This window comes from Canis lupus, chromosome 37 (assembly GCF_011100685.1).
Source record: "Canis lupus familiaris isolate Mischka breed German Shepherd chromosome 37, alternate assembly UU_Cfam_GSD_1.0, whole genome shotgun sequence".
NCBI lineage: Eukaryota > Metazoa > Chordata > Mammalia > Carnivora > Canidae > Canis > Canis lupus.
Window position 1 is genome coordinate 30,010,156 of NC_049258.1, and position 15,581 is coordinate 30,025,736.

The window sequence follows — 15,581 nt, forward strand, 5'->3', positions numbered from 1 at the left end:
AATTTGAGAAAGCAAGCGAGTGAGCGAGAGAGGACACAAGTGGGGGGAAGGCAGAGGGAGAAAGAGACTCCCTCACGGAGCAGGGAGCCCCACACAGGGCTCGACCCCAGGACAAAGGCCTGAGCTGAAGGCAGGCCTTTCACAGACTGAGCCCTCCAGGCGCCCCTTGCTTATAATTCTCTCCTCTCTAGCTGACTTTGCAGTGGGAGTGCCGTGTACAGCACAGACAGCGTACGAACTGTTTGTGTGGTTGCTGAGGCTTCTGTCAACAGTGACCAGCAGCGGGTACGTTCTGGGGAGTCACAGGTTACAGATGGATTTCTGACTGCCCAGAGGTCAGCACCCCAAGTCCTGGCTCAGTCAGGGGTCACGGTGCTACTGACTCAGTAGGACCTGGAGAAACAGGAACTGGCATGTGGGTCACCGGAGTGCATGTACAGCTACCTCTCTGGGACGTGCCTTGTGCAAAGGAGAGGTCACTGCTAACCCCACACACCTCCACTCATAGAAAGAACCAGGAGGAAAAGCCAGAAGAACATACAATGTACTTCCAGCCAAGACGGAATCACAGGCAGCGTGCGCCATCCATCCTGGGGGCGCCGCAGACAGGCCAACCCAGTGAAACGGGGCAGGGCAAGCTTGAGGGCCATGGAGCGGCACCTGACAGGTGGGGTTCTCCCGAGGTGAGGAGGGGACAGAGGTCCAGGGAGGCAGGCTGTGAGGCCAGGGATCTGAGGGCACCCCTGAGGGTTCTGCTGAGCCTGGTATGGGCACCCCAGTGAGGGGCTCCCGGGAGGGAGAGGGCTTCATATCTCCACACCAGGCAAGGCGCTCAGTGGAGGGTGCCTGGAGGCCAGCGACCTCAGGGAAGGGTCAGGCCACTTCCGGGCAGCATCCCTGCATCCAGAGAGAGCTGGGAGGGTGAGCAGGAGCATGGGGGAGGCGGCCCCTCCCGTGAGCACCGCTGGGTGAGGGACAGCAGCTTCCGGGGCCAGGTGGACTTCTCCTGGCCACTCGTACCTGCTGGCTGGGATGTAAGAACACGCAAGCGGCCCCATGGAGGTCAAACAAGCCCACAGGAGAGGAGACGGCCTGGCACCAACATGTCCTCTGGGCTGAGGCACAAAGTCAGATGGTCTCATACGTGAACTTGAAGCCCTCCAAGGAGTAGTTCCTGAACATTCTCCATGTGATGAAAATCACAATTGCAGAGATCCAGGGAGCTGCACAAACCTGAAGCCCTGACAGGCAAAGTCAGACTGCTGGAGACCACCAGCAGGGGGTGCATTCTGAAACAGCCCCCCACAGTGCACCATGGCAGCTAACATGGACAGCAGTGAGATCAGTAACAGTCTCACAAACCTCCAAGCACAACACCTGTATAGGGTAGAGCATACACTCTACAGAACCAAGTGGGAAGGGAATGGAAGCGGGGTTTCTGAATTCTAGGGAGGCGGCAGGGAAACAGCCTGGAGGCGTTTGAGGGCTTCGCTTCCACTGGTGTCATCTTGCTCCTCCATCCCTCCTGAGATACAACAGAAATACTGTGCAACTTCAATGTATACAGCGTATGGATCTGACACACATGTCGCCAAACCATCGCCACGGGGCTTCCTGACGGCTCCCTCCCCGCAGGTAATGACCACTCCGCCGCAGTGAGGACGTTTTGGATCTGGTCTCAGGAATGGTCTGAACGGTAGAGCCCGCAGCTCGCCTCCCTGAGAACCGGCGGTCGTGTCTGTGACCGGCGTGCCCCACATCACCCGGGGCACCCTCCGTCCATCCCCTGTGAATGCCGTGTCTTCAGCATCCACCCAGAAGTGGGATCACGCCGTGCGGGGACTTCTCTGCCTGACCCACCTCGCTCAGCATAATGCCCTGGGGTCCGCGTGCTGTATTCCTCAGGCAACAGGAGGTTTCCCAGCGGTGGCAGAAGGTTAAGAGTTGAAAGACCTGGGATCCCTGGGTGGCGCAGCGGTTTAGCGCCTGCCTTTGGCCCAGGGCGCGATCCTGGAGACCCGGGATCGAATCCCACGTCGGGCTCCCGGTGCATGGAGCCTGCTTCTCCCTCTGCCTATGTCTCTGCCTCTCTCTCTCTCTATGTGACTATCATAAATAAATAAAAATTAAAAAAAAAAAAAAAAAAGAGTTGAAAGACCTGAGTGCAGTGAGATTGTATTAGAAAATACTCACATCTGAATGGGAAACTGCACTTTTTACCAAAAAGAGCTTTGCAACTCTTTGCCCATTTTCATGGGCAACTCCAGGCCTTCATAGATGTTTCTGCACAGACCGCTCTTCACAGACCCCTGCAAGTCCAGATGAATGGCACAAACCTACCTGACCGCTATCCACCCACCTGCCCAGGGTGTGCACTTGCTCCCGCACACGTATTCCCTAAAATGATGCATTTAAACTGCCTGCCTCATATACACACATTTTAGAGCTGCTGTATCAAGGACCTGCTTGTGCTGTGCGTGGAACATCCCTCTTTATGTGGAGCACACAATGAGGGGCACCTGCATCTGCTGAACTAGCACTGACTCATTATCCTTTTCTCCTCTAGGGGTCCAACTCCCCTACAACTCTGTCCTGAAATAATAATTACACCATATCACACTTCTCAAACTGTATTCTTTAAAAAATTTCAATGATGCTAAATGTAAATATTTTTCTAAGTTATTACAACTGATGGAAGGCAATGGATCAAAGTAACAGTTACTGCTTTTCATGATTTCCCAACACAGAGGCAAGTCCTTTTGGCAACGATTTTCCTGCTGAGAGGGAAGGAGTGTGGAAGGACGCATGTCCCTGCTAAAACCAGACAGGGCTTTGTTGGAATGCTATTACTATTTTGCATTTTTACAGAGGTAGCTGGTCAGAAAGTTTGAACACAAAAATAGGTAGATGACAGTGGTTTTTTAAAAATAGCAGTATTACCTGATTCACTAATTTTTTTCTAAATCATGTGCCAAAAGTCACAGAGAAATCCATTATCAAACAAATTTACTTTTAATGATCTTTTGGCTGACAACTCAATTATTTCCCTCAGTTTTGCTAAAAGCAAAGGAATGTCAAATATCTGACTTGCAAAGAGATGTGTTACCCGTCCTTAGAATAATTCACTCTCTTTCCAGGAGACCAGTATTCCCAGTCACCCTTGGTGGGTACACCGAAGTGGTGTCTACCCCCACTGGGCCCTCCTTTACAAACAGGAGAAGAGCGGCTGAGTCAAGACGTCCCACAGGGCACCTGGGCAGTTCCTCAGAGCAGCGATCACGGAGCTCAGACCCTGAGCACAGGGGCAGATCCCACTCACGCAGCCCACGACCTGCTCATCTGCATCAGAGGCCTGAAACGCAGGACTCCACAGAGGCCTCCGTGGCCCCTGCCCTCCCTGAACCTCACCTGGAGGAGGGTGGACAGAGCAGTGCCATTCTGGAAGCTAGGAGCAGACCCGAGGGTGTCCAGGAGGCTGAGCCTGAAATCACAGCAAGGCCCATCACACAGAGTGTAGCTCCAGAGCTGGAGCCCCTGGCAAGCGGCTGCTGGCTGAGCACGCAGGCAGGAGGGCTAGCCCTGGGTGTGTGGGGAGACCGAGTCAGAGAGGGCCCACCTGCCAATGAGTGGAGTCCTCTGACTCCCCCAAAGGCTGAGACAGCAGAACAGAATGAGAAGTAAGCACAGAATGTGACAATAAAGTTGAGAAACTTCCCAGAAAGCAGACCAAAATGATAAAGACAGAAAAATAAGAGGAGAGGAAATGAGGTAATCTCTCAGGAGCCCCAAAGCCCAGCAACAGGGATTCCAGGGCAGCATGAGCAGGGACACGGTGCTGCACCGTGTTTCCAGCCTATCTGCCATGGGCCACCCAGTGCAGTGGACAGAAACAGATCCTTACTGTAAAACGTCTGTGCTCTGTCTCTTTTTCTGGGGTCAGAAGGGAAAAGCCAGAGTGGTCCAGGGGGTGGGGGGTGTGTGACAATGGGCTATCTCCAAAGGGATGGAGGATCAGAGTGGCATCGACACCAGAGCTCTTTCATAATCAAAAAAAAAAAAAAAAAAACAAAAAAAACAAAACACTGAACACCCTAGATTAGGAGGGAGTGTCATCTTGTCAAACAGCATGTGTGCAAAGCCCCCTGAGGACACCTGTGCAGAGGGAGAGCTTGGGTCCTCCCCCAAGACCACAAGGACACCAGCATTTCCACCCTTGCTACCTCCCCTCAATGGTACACTGACCTTCTAGGAAGTAAAAAAGGAAAAAAGAAAGAAAGAAAAGGCATTCAGATTGAATGGGAAGAAGCAAACCATCTGCAGCCACAGGCGACATGATCTTGTGTAACGGCACATGCGTGCGCACACAGAACTGTCACAGCAGCGCATTCGGCAACACTGTAGGATACAAGACTAGGACAGAGAAATCTGAATTCCTGTATTTAGGAAATAATTGCTGAATCCAAGGTCAGAGGACTCATGTGCCTGTCCACACACCAGTGATGAGCATTCCAAAAAGAAACCAAAGAAAGAGAGTAATTCCATTTAACGACAGTATTAAAAAGAATAAAATACTTCAAAATAAACCTTTTTTTAAGTGTAAAATTTATAGTAAAATCTACAAAATATTGTTGAAAGAAACTAAAGATGGAATTGCAAGGTACCTTGACAACTAAAATGGTCTTAAAAAAGAACAACGTAACACTCTTGCCTCCTCACTTCCACGCTTACTATCAAGGTGTAATTAATACCGTGTGATCCTGGCACAGGACAGACAAACAGACCAACAGACTAGAACTGAAAGCCCGGAAATAAACCAGAAGTGTACAGTCAACTGATGTCTAACAGGGGTGACAGGGTGATTCAGCGGGAAATGCAATCTCCTCCGTGAACACTGCAGGGCCGAGGCTGGAGCTGAACCCCTGCCTCACACCACACACTGTTTAGCCTATTGGCGTCTATGACTTAAATGTCAGAGGTAAAACTGTAAAATTCCCAGAAAACCTGGATGTAAAATCTGGGACCTTAGATTTGACGATGGTTTGTTTGTTTCTTTGTTTTTTTCTTTTTTTTTTTTTTTAAGATTTTAATTATTTATTCATGAGACACACCGAGAGAGAGGCAGAGACACAGGCAGAGGGAGAAGCAGGCTCCATGCAGGGAGCCCAACACAGGACTCGATCCCGGGACCCCAGGGTCACGTCCTGGGCCAAAGGCAGGCGCCCAACTGCTGAGCCACCCAGGCTTTCCTTGACGATGGTTTCTTAATGATGACACCCAAACCACAGGCAACAGAAGAAAAACTAGATATACTGGACGCGATCAATCTTGAAAGCTTTTGTGCTTCCAGACGCATCAAGGAAGTAGAGAGACAACCCATGATGGAAGAAAGTATCTGCAGATCACATATGTATGTGATCGGGTCTAACCTCCAGAGATGCTCGCACACATTTCTCTGCACACACACAGGAGAAGATGCTCCACATGCTCAGTCTCAGGAAAATGAAAACCAGGGCTACAATGAGGTACAGCCGCACACCCTCCAGGACCACTGCCAACAAGAAAACAGAGTAGCACATGAGGGAAGGTATGGGGGGCTGGAGCCCCGGAACCACTGCAGGAGTGTCATGGGGGGTGGTCCCTCAGAACTACCATGGGGCCCAGGAGGCGCACTCCCCGAAGTGAGAACACATGTCCACACACTTGCACGTGCATTCTCTCGGGTTACAGCCGAAAAGGAGAAACCCGCCAAACGTCCATCCATTGAGCAATGAATACACAAACAAGCTCCATGCATCCAATGGAGTGGTATTGGGCGGTAAGGAGGAAGGGGGTCCAGATACGATGTGCAGGACCCACGTGAGGGCAGCCACTCACAAAGGCCACGTAGCGTAGGTGTCCACATGTGGGCTGTGCAGAAGACGCAAACCCCCAGGACAGCAGGTAGGGACGGGGATGGGAGTGGCTGCCCACGAGCACCAGGTTGTTTCTGGAATGATAACTATATTCTGGAATTAGTGGTGCTGTTTGCACAGTGTTGTGAATATACTAAAAATCACTGCTTTGAAAGGGCTAAAACCGTAAATTTGAGGGTAAGCGAATTTTATCGAAAAAAAAAATTAGGGGCGTCTGGGTAGCTTAGTTGGTGAAGCATCCGACTCCTGATTTCAGCTCAGGTCATGATCTCAGGGTCGTGGGATTGAGCCCCGTGTGGGGTTACGTGCTCGTTCGGGAGTCTGCTTGGGATTCTCTTTCCCCCTCTGCCCCGCAAGCTCGCTGTTCTCTCTCAGAAAACAAGTTGCTGTACATTATATGGATTTTTCACACAAAAGCACAGAAGTTAGGTTCGTTCACCAGCATCTGTGAAATAACCAAACGGACAGAGAAAGCCATCCTCTGTTCCCTGCCTCATGGGACACAGCCCCTGGTCCCACTGGTCCTCGCCACTCCACCACGCCATGCCTACCCTTGTAACTCCTCACAGGTACTAAGAATTCCCTGCTCCAAGCCAGGGCCAAGCAGGGACTCAGAACCAGCGTCTACACGGCCTGGCATTCAGGGACGTGCCTGCTGTGACAACCTGGGCCGCAGGCATTCGAGGGCCAGTGTGGGTCTGAGAACTGTACATGTGGGACAAAGCCCCCAAAGAAAGCGAGCGGTGGCTGCCCGGTGTGCCCCAGCTCTGGTGAGGGGTGGTCGCTGTGTCCTGACCCTGCACTGGGAGGACGGCAGGGGAAAGGCCAGCGCCTGGGAATAGTGGCGTGGGAACAAAGTCCAGAGCAGACTCATGCCAGAAGAGCCAGAAACAAGCCCAAGGACGGGACTCAGGCATTGCCCATACGTGTCCTACGCTCACTGGTGCCCCAACCCTGCAGAGTGGTCCCTTGCCAGCGGGAGACCCCATGCTGCCGGGGAGCCAGCTGATGAGGCTTCCACAGCCACCACCCTCCTGTCTGAGGAGCTTGGGAAGACCTCTGCCATACACCAGTGCATTAGGGACCAAAGTAGGACAGTTGTCAGGAGCCTGTGCTGTGTGGACAGAGCCAAGGCAGGGCCAGCGGCTGGGCCAGGGTGGCCACGGCATGGGAAGCCGAGGCCGGCAGGGTCAGCGGTGGTCTCCGGGGCCAGAGAGCGGCGTGCTGGTGAACCCAAGCACCCAGCAGAGTCCTGAGCTGGTCTGGGACAGAGGCTGCACTGCTGCCTTCTCTGCCCCCTGCGCACCCTGGGCTGGAGCACAGGTCAAGGACCCCTGTCCTGCCGGTTGCGAGAGCCAGGGAGCTTGGCACCCGCCGCGGCCAGGCCAGAGCCGCCTGCTCCAGGGCAATGTGACGGTCGCCAGGAATCTGTCGCTGCCCCCCACATCTGCAAGCCCCTCACCTGGCACCGTGGGGACACTGCTGCCCGTGACCTCCGCAGCGGCCGCTCGCTCAGCTGGTTGCTCCGAAGCTGCAGTCACGGGCCCACTCTTCTCTTGGCCACAGGGACTAGGGAAAAGCCTCTTCAGCACTTTTTCCACAAACACTACAACCAAGTGACAAAGAAAGAGGAATTCTTCTTAGTAGTTCATTTAAATCACAAATGGATTTTATATAAAATAAAGATATAGCCTGATATTTACCATCAGAGAGAAAAGGGAATGTATGTGACAACAACCTAGCATTGTCCCCCCAAGAGCCCCCAGGACCGTCCCTTGGAGGACCCCAAGCACCACCTTTCACGGGTCCCTGTACTTTCTATCAGGGGCCCCCCAGCTTGGTCCATGAGAGGACCCCCTCCCTACAGGAGCAGCAGCCTGGGATGCCCACAGGTGTGGACACAGGGGACAGGAGCCAGGCTGGGTTGAGCGGGCGGCAGGCCTGGGTTGTGGTGAATATGAACTCGGTGTGTACTCAAGGGGGCTGCTGCATCCACCGCAACTGCACGTGCTCACTGCTGTAGCTAGGAAGCGACCCGCCTCTTCACGCTCATGCACATTTTTCACTGGGTTTAGGTTTAGTGGGCATTCTGCTCTAACTGGAAGGAAAGCTATCATAATGGATAAATATTTCTGTCCTGAAGTGTGGATAAGGAACAGGCATAAACCTCAAAGCAGCGTCCTGGAAAAGGTGAGGGGAAAGGTTAATAAAATGAATTTGTTTTAACCTTGGTAAATATAGACACAACAAAACAGGAGAGAGCTGCCCTGGGGTCAGGACGCTGGGCGCCAGCGCACGGGGACGCTGCCAGGCAGCCGCCTACAGGAGGGACTCCCACTGACCTGCTCCAGTTGGAAAAACACAGCTTGGGTTTAAAGATTCGAAAAGGCTCCCTCCTCCGTGAAGACCCCTGAGAGAATCCGTGACAACCCACCGGCCCAGGGCCGGCTCCTCCGGGCAGGGCGCTCCCCTGCTCCAAGCAAGCTGTCCCTGCTAATGACGTTGGCGTCGAAGACTGCCCGTCCTAGCACTGAGAGATTCCCCACGCGCTTTGACTTTGCTGAATGTTCTACAAAATCTGCGGGAGCACGGGCCCGACACAAAGTGTGCTTCCGATACGATCTGCTGAGGCGCAATGTTCCCAAAGCCTTCTGCACAGCGGGTTCACAGGCACGTGCCTTGGAGTGTCACCCAAACAGGACTGTGGGGACAAACAGCCTGTTCTGCACGATGTTCACAAGAAACGTTCCGTGGTCGTCAGCAGTGTACAGAAGGGAAGGCGGCAGGCTTTCGGCTACGGGTGTCAGCTGGGTGACTCCTTCCGTGGCGGAGAGCGGTGTTCCACCCCCCCCCGCTAGGGAGGCCCCTGGGTGAAGGGGCGCTGACCCCGGCATCTCCCACCGCCACACGGACGGAAATGCCCCGGCCACAGCGGCACCGACACAGACGTGACTATGCCCACCGCGCCTGGCCGTCCACGCGCTCCCGCCCCACCTGCGAGCACGCTTTCTGCGGCACCTCTCTTCCTTACACACTGCCGAACACAGACACACCCGTCCTGGTACCTGACACACACTGCACCTGGTATCTTAATTAAGCATGCAGCACGGAGCTCCCCTTTCCTACCCTGCACCTGTGCCCCCGCGGCCACTTCCCAACACCACGAGCTGCTCCAGGAGCCGGGGTCACAGGCAGGGCCTGGGGTGCAGGGAGCTCACGGGTACAACAGTCCTCCCACAGACGCGTTTGGTCGCACGTGCACGGTACTGCATCCATCCAGGATGCACACCTGGCATGCACAGCAACCACAGAGTTACTGCAAACAACCTCCCAACAACGTAAGAATGCAGGAAAGCAGGCTGTATGTTCAGGATTTGAAAACAAAAGCAAATACAAACCTAAAAGTTCTATAAGTTTACATCTTATGCTATTCTGTGAGGGGAAGAGTGGGAGAGGGCAGGTTCAAAGAGGTCAAGAGGATCTGTTCAGGTTACTTTTTAATAAATGGCAAAGGTGATTCTAATTTTAAAATTTAAAACTGAACACTGTAGTCCAAAAACTGAGAAAGAAACTTCTAGCATCCTAAGCTGAGCTGGGTTAAGAATCTTATAACTCCAGGGGCCACCGTGATTTTTGTCCTACAGCAACAGATGTTAAAACCTCACAAGCAAAAACCCACCCTTTCCTGTGGAACCACAGGACCTCCAGGACAACCCTGGTATCCAGCTACTTGGTGGCAGCATGCTTGTGCTCTGGCAGCGGTAAGGTTGGAGAGATTTGTTCCCACCCCGACTCCTGGTCATGACATCATCACGGGGAACAAGTGCCTGATGTACAATTCCTGACACTTGTTCAGACTGCCTTGGATACCAGACACTGGCAAATACTGGTTTTACCTTCTATTATCCGTGATCCACAGCTGACTCACAAACTGCACCATCTCCAGGCACGAGAAGAGGTGATCTAAGACGTGTCACAATGTGTATCTCAGTATCAAGGGGGAGTTTTTTCTCTTCAAGGAGAATTTAACTTTTATTTATTTATTTACTCGTTTTTATTTATTTATTTATTTACTTATAACAAGGAGAATTTTAACTAATAAATCTTAACCCAATCCGAACATCCAGGTATCTCAGAATGAAATCATTTGCTAAGCATGATGACGGAATGCTTTCAATTGCCACAACTTAAGACATAACGTCTTCTTAAAAATATTATGTTTAAAAAAAAAAAAAAGCACTTTAAAGAGCAGTGTGTAACAAACAAAGTAACTTTCTGGCAACTACTATTGCTGGAAGACATGGTGACAGTGACACACTTCGCTCTACCCCAGGCTTTGAGACTCAGTGGTGGATGTTAATGTCAGGAGTCAGATGCTGTGGGGGACCGGAAGGAACAGCTGTGCCCCAAGACCAGCAGACATCCCGAGCATCTGTTCCTGCCCACTGCACGACGGCACACGGCAGTGCCTGGTTTCCAGGGACACCGTGGCGCATGGAGCAGTCATCTGGAGTTTCCTATTACTAAAAGAGCTCAGTTTATTTAAACAGAAATAGTCGGCTAGCTTAGGCCTGAAAACACGTCTCAGAGCCACTTAAGCTCTCACTGCTACTTGGAGCCTCCAGCTATGAATAAAACACGTACCCTCTGAACTGCTGGATGATTTCCCACAGATAGGGACTTAATTCTGTAAACAAAGCATGTCTTCCTACTGGCCAGATCTCTATAGTGATTCATGTTAAAAAAAAAAAAGCAGAACATAGAAGAAGGTACCAGTATTTTTTTCAGGATACTGGTACATAGTAAATCATCATTTTTATTTATTTTTTAATTTTTAAAAAAGATTTTATTTATTTATTCATGAGAGACGCGGGGGGGGGGGGGTGGCGGGCAGAGACACAGGCAGAGGGAGAAGCAGGCTCCATGCAGGGAGCCCGACGTGGGACTTGATCCAGGGTCTCCAGGATCAGGCCCTGGGCTGAAGGCGGCACTAAACCGCTGAGCCACCCGGGCTGCCCGTAAAGCATTATTTTTTAAAAGCATCTGTCACTTCTGGTTTGTTGAAATTGTGTGTTCACTCACTACAAACATTAACTCTTTTTCAGCGTAATTACTGGTTTTAAAATCTAACATCCAAAAAAAAAAAAAAAATCTAACATCTGAGTATACAAAAGGGAAGACCGTGTTCCATTTTTAACAAAGGTGTAAATGGCTGCATTTCAAGGAAATCGCTCTCCTGTGTGCTGTGCCTCAAGAGCAGAGCCTGAGGACACCTGCGGCAGGTGAGCTGGCTCCCGCTAGGGAATGGGTTGCACGTCAGCTGTGCTTCCTGGCCCGCAGGCTCCCAAAGGGAGCAAACAAGCAGTGTGTTCCATTCGAAAAGACTCGTATGAGAAAAGAAATGGAAATAGGAACTTTTTCTTGTGTAATACCCCATCCTGAGAAAAGCAAAAGAAGATTACATATATGTGGTACAAAAGACGCACCCCATAATATCAAGGAGTGAGCTTTCAAAAAGCTCACTCTGGTCGCAAAGTAGCACATATTCTCTCAATATTTGCGTACACGGCACACGTCACTTCAAATGGGGGTAAAGCTACGTTCTACTAGACACACATTGTACATCGGGAGAGCCTGGGATGGTTGAGAGCAGAAATGATGTTTCCTCATTTGTGATTCTCCAGACAAGTATATCAAAACCTCCGTTAGCATCCCTACAGGCCAGTGTGTCTGGAAAAGCCCGACTCGGAGAGGACAAACAAAATATGTGTAGAGCTCATCTGAGGACACGAGGAAGGAAGTCAGCTCCAAAGCCAGAGTTTCAAGGCTGGATGTTATGGGGAAGGGATGGACCACATACTCCTGGGAATCACACAAAAGTAGAAGGGACCCCAAACAGTGACGCTAACCTTTAAAAGTTTTGAGAGGAAAACATAGAACGAATAGGTTTACAGCGCACCTTTATAGAATTTCCAGTGGACAGACTGACAAGTGGGAAGTGATGACACAGAATCGAGAGTCACCAAGCTTTTTGAAACCATATTTAAATGAAAAACTGCTGTCGGAAACCAGACTAGAAAAGGACACTGATAGAAGCTTAGTGGCTTAGCGATTGTGCCCCCTCCTCACCAAAGCCTGGTGCAAGGGGCACACCCTCCAGGGCACACCAGCCACAGACATGCACGTACACTCACGGTGTTAGCAACAACAAATCCTGGGTCGCGTCACCCCCGCTTCCATCCTGGCTCAGTGTACCAGGGTGCAACAGACACTCTAAGTTGAAATTTGACAGGGTTACTGTATTTCTTGGAACTAGATAGTTTGAGTTTTATCTTTTCAAGAAAGACTATATTTAAATGCCTGTTGAGTACCTGCCAGCCTATCCACAGCTTTCTCAACAATATTCAATGTTTTATTTTTTCCATTTTATCCCAATAATGAGGCAAGGTATTTAACCATTGTCTATAATCTAGGAATAAATTCATAATAGCACTATGTCACTTCACATGAAAGTTCAGGATAATATGCTAATTTAATGAATGAGTTTCTTAATGAGCTTCATAATAGAATCATAAATGAAAGAATAATTAGCTAAGATTTAAGCAAGAGTTGGCAAGCTTTCTGAAGTACTAATTAAAAGGGAAACAGTGCTCAAAATAAAACCACAAATGGCACTCAAAGGGGAGATAATCAGAACATACACCGTGACCAATCTGATGCGCTCATCCCATCTAAGGATTAGATTTACTGAATATTCTTTTTTCTCCCCAAACTTTCACTTAAAAAAAAAAAATTCCCAACTTTGTCCTAAATTTTTCCTTGTAGAGTGTCTAACATGACTTACTGCACCAGCCGTCAGCAGGTCTGTCCCAGCGGGGACACGGCAGGGATGCAGGGCCGGGTGGCTCCCGGCCTCACCGAGCATGCTAAGGGAGCAGCACGGCCCCACGAGGCTCACGTGCCCCTCGGACACTGGCTTTCATGTCCTGGGCACACACAGGATGCTTTCCTGACTACGCCAAAAGTTTCATTTTTCCCAATTTCATGAATTTTGGCTTTTTCATCTACTAGATCTTGAATTCCACCCAAAGCACACATGGCGAGGCTGGCAGCCGGTCACTAGCACCAGTAGTTAGGTTAACCACCTGCTTTGGGAGGGCTGCAGGGGTGGGGAGAGCAACACAGACTGGGAGGGGCCCACGACTCAGGGTCCTTAAACCCACCTCCACTTAGGGATGGGGCCTGCTGCTGTGTCTTCAGGGTGGGCACCTGGTGTCCGGGTGATAGAACTCACTCTGTCCACGTGCCCCACCCGACTTACATCTGATCCACAAGACAGCAGTCTGCAACCGCCCACATGTCACTGGACTTACAAGGTCAGTCCCCATGTCCTCTTTTTTCAGGAAACTTCTGTTCCCCAGGGCTGCTGCCTTACTCCTGGCTGTCCCCACCTACCGGTGAAACCCCAACCACAGGCTGGCTGGCCCTCCTGCTGCTGGCCCTGCCCCTTCCCATAATTACCCTGTCCACTCTCAGATCTGTCCCTTATGGAAGCAAACACCAGCCCCGCTATGCTCGAAACCTCTGGTAGCTCACAATTCCTACCCCAACGCAGCTGCTTCTGGGTAGCCAGGGCCCAGGATTCGTGGTCTGTACAGTGCCATCTGTTTGTCTCTTACCCAAGTCATTCATTTCAGGAAATGCTTGCTGAGCACAGGAAGCCTGCCTGGTAGCAGAATTCAGACAGGAATCTGATCTGATGCCCCAGAGGGCAGCCGTGTGTGAGAGGGCACATACCTTCATGGGGGCTGACAGGCTGGGGTAGGGGTGCTGATCCAGCCCTGCTGGCTCTGCCCTGAGGACTCACATGAATAAGTAAAGCCGGGCTATTTCTACCGAGGAAGCTTCAGAGGCCCAAGGATGAAGCTGCACCCCCACAGCCACGAGGCACACAGCTCAGCAGACGAACAGAGGTCTCTTTCCATTACAGGTGCATCCCAACCAGAGCCTGTGGTTCTGAGGCTCCAGAGGGGGCGGATGGCAGAGTGTGTAAGTCTGAGGGTGTGATGGGAGACAATGCATGCACAGACATGCAAACACACATGTGCATGCACACACAGAGATACACACAGACATGCATGTGCACACATGAACAGACACGCATGCATGTGCACATACTTATGCACACATGAACAGAGATGCACATGCATGCAGACACACGTGAACGTAGGAACAGACACATATGCATGCACATATGTATGTGCATGCACATACACACATAGATACACACCTGCACGCACAGACACACAGACACCCTATCCCAGCCCCACTGCTCCAGGGTCGCTGTCATTAGCACCTGAACCACACATAGCCCCACAGTGAGGGGTGGGTTATGCTGAACACAGAGGCAAGGACACAGGGAAGGGGATGAGGCCAGCTGGAACTGAGACCACTCACAGTGCAGGTTGCACCCAGCCAGGGTCCCTGGAGGACAAGGACCTTGTAGCTCCAGTGGTTCAGCTGGCCACACACTCCCGGCTCCCAGGAGAGGCTCATCCCCTGAAGGTCAGGCAGGGCAGGAGCAAGGTCTCATTAAGAAGCAATGGGACTATGTGCACTACACACATTCCCCCACCTGGCCATCTGCCTCATGGGCCTGGCAGGCAGGTGTAGGTGGAGATAGGTCAGGGCTGGATGTGGTATCCTGGGGAACATGCAAGTGTGCAGAGGTGGGAGGCCAGAGCCACAGACACTCACTCACTTAATCCTGATCATGCGAGAGGAGGAGATGACCGTTTCATCGTGATGAGAGATCTTAGGGTCAACAAGTGGCTGGCCCGCGGTGGGGGTGCCAGATGAGAAAGAGGTGCACTGCTGGGGCACGGGCACTCTGCCATGCTCTTGACTTGAACCCGTTCATTCTACGCTTTCCACCCAGTGCTCATCTCATCGGCACAGGAGCAGGGAGGGAGGGCCAGTGGCGTCTACAGTGCAGACGGCGGACCAGAGGCGAGCGTGTCCCTCCTGGCTAGGGATGGAGCCCACGTTCTCAGCAGGCTGGCCTGCCTGCAGTTAGGTATCCTCTGTTTTGGAAGCCAGCTGGAGCATGCCTCCCAGGAGAGGCATTCCAGAGCGTGCAGAGCATCCCGTAGCAGGGGCTGGGAAGCAGGGAGGACGAGGTACTGAGGTACTGCCTCTGAGGAGGCAGAGGAGACATTGTTGGACAAGCTACAAGACTCCCCTTACGTGCTCCAGCAAAACCACACCCAAGGAGAAGTAGGGCGGGCAGCGTTCCTCAAAATGGATGGGTTACTTCAAGAAGTACTATGCTCCCACTACAGGAGGATAGGCCTGGGCAGGTGGCCTGGGGAGGCGCCTGGGAGGAAGGTGGCTGGACACTATACCTGGGCACTCGTTTGAAGACTTAACTGTGCAGCTACTGAGGCCAGCAGCCTGTGAGATGGGGACCAGACCCTCCTGCAGCCTGACTCTTCCCTGGGAGTGCCCCTCCCCAAAGAGCTGGTCCTGGGGCCGACCCAGGCCACCTGGCCATCCTTCTCCTTCCGGATGCTGTCCTGCTGCTGCAGGCTGTCCCCACCTCTGCTCCCATGAGCATGAGCACAGCCAGTCCCCACCTGAGTCAGCACTCCAGTAAGTGCTGGATATTCG

At 51.7% G+C, this 15,581-nt stretch overlaps 1 protein-coding gene across 5 annotated transcripts in view; it reads right to left on the reverse strand.

Moving 5' to 3' along the window:
* Positions 1-15,581, reverse strand: part of ERICH1 (glutamate rich 1) — a 42,552-nt gene that overhangs the window by 22,960 nt on the left and 4,011 nt on the right. For all 5 annotated transcript variants that reach the window (XR_005385461.1, XR_005385462.1, XM_038585886.1 and 2 more), the window contains exon 2: positions 7,375-7,518. Coding sequence is in view for 3 of the 5 variants with exons in the window: in XM_038585886.1 (XP_038441814.1) it covers positions 7,375-7,518 (144 nt within the window). In the remaining 2 variants the exon portion in view is untranslated. The remainder of the gene's footprint in view (positions 1-7,374; positions 7,519-15,581) is intronic.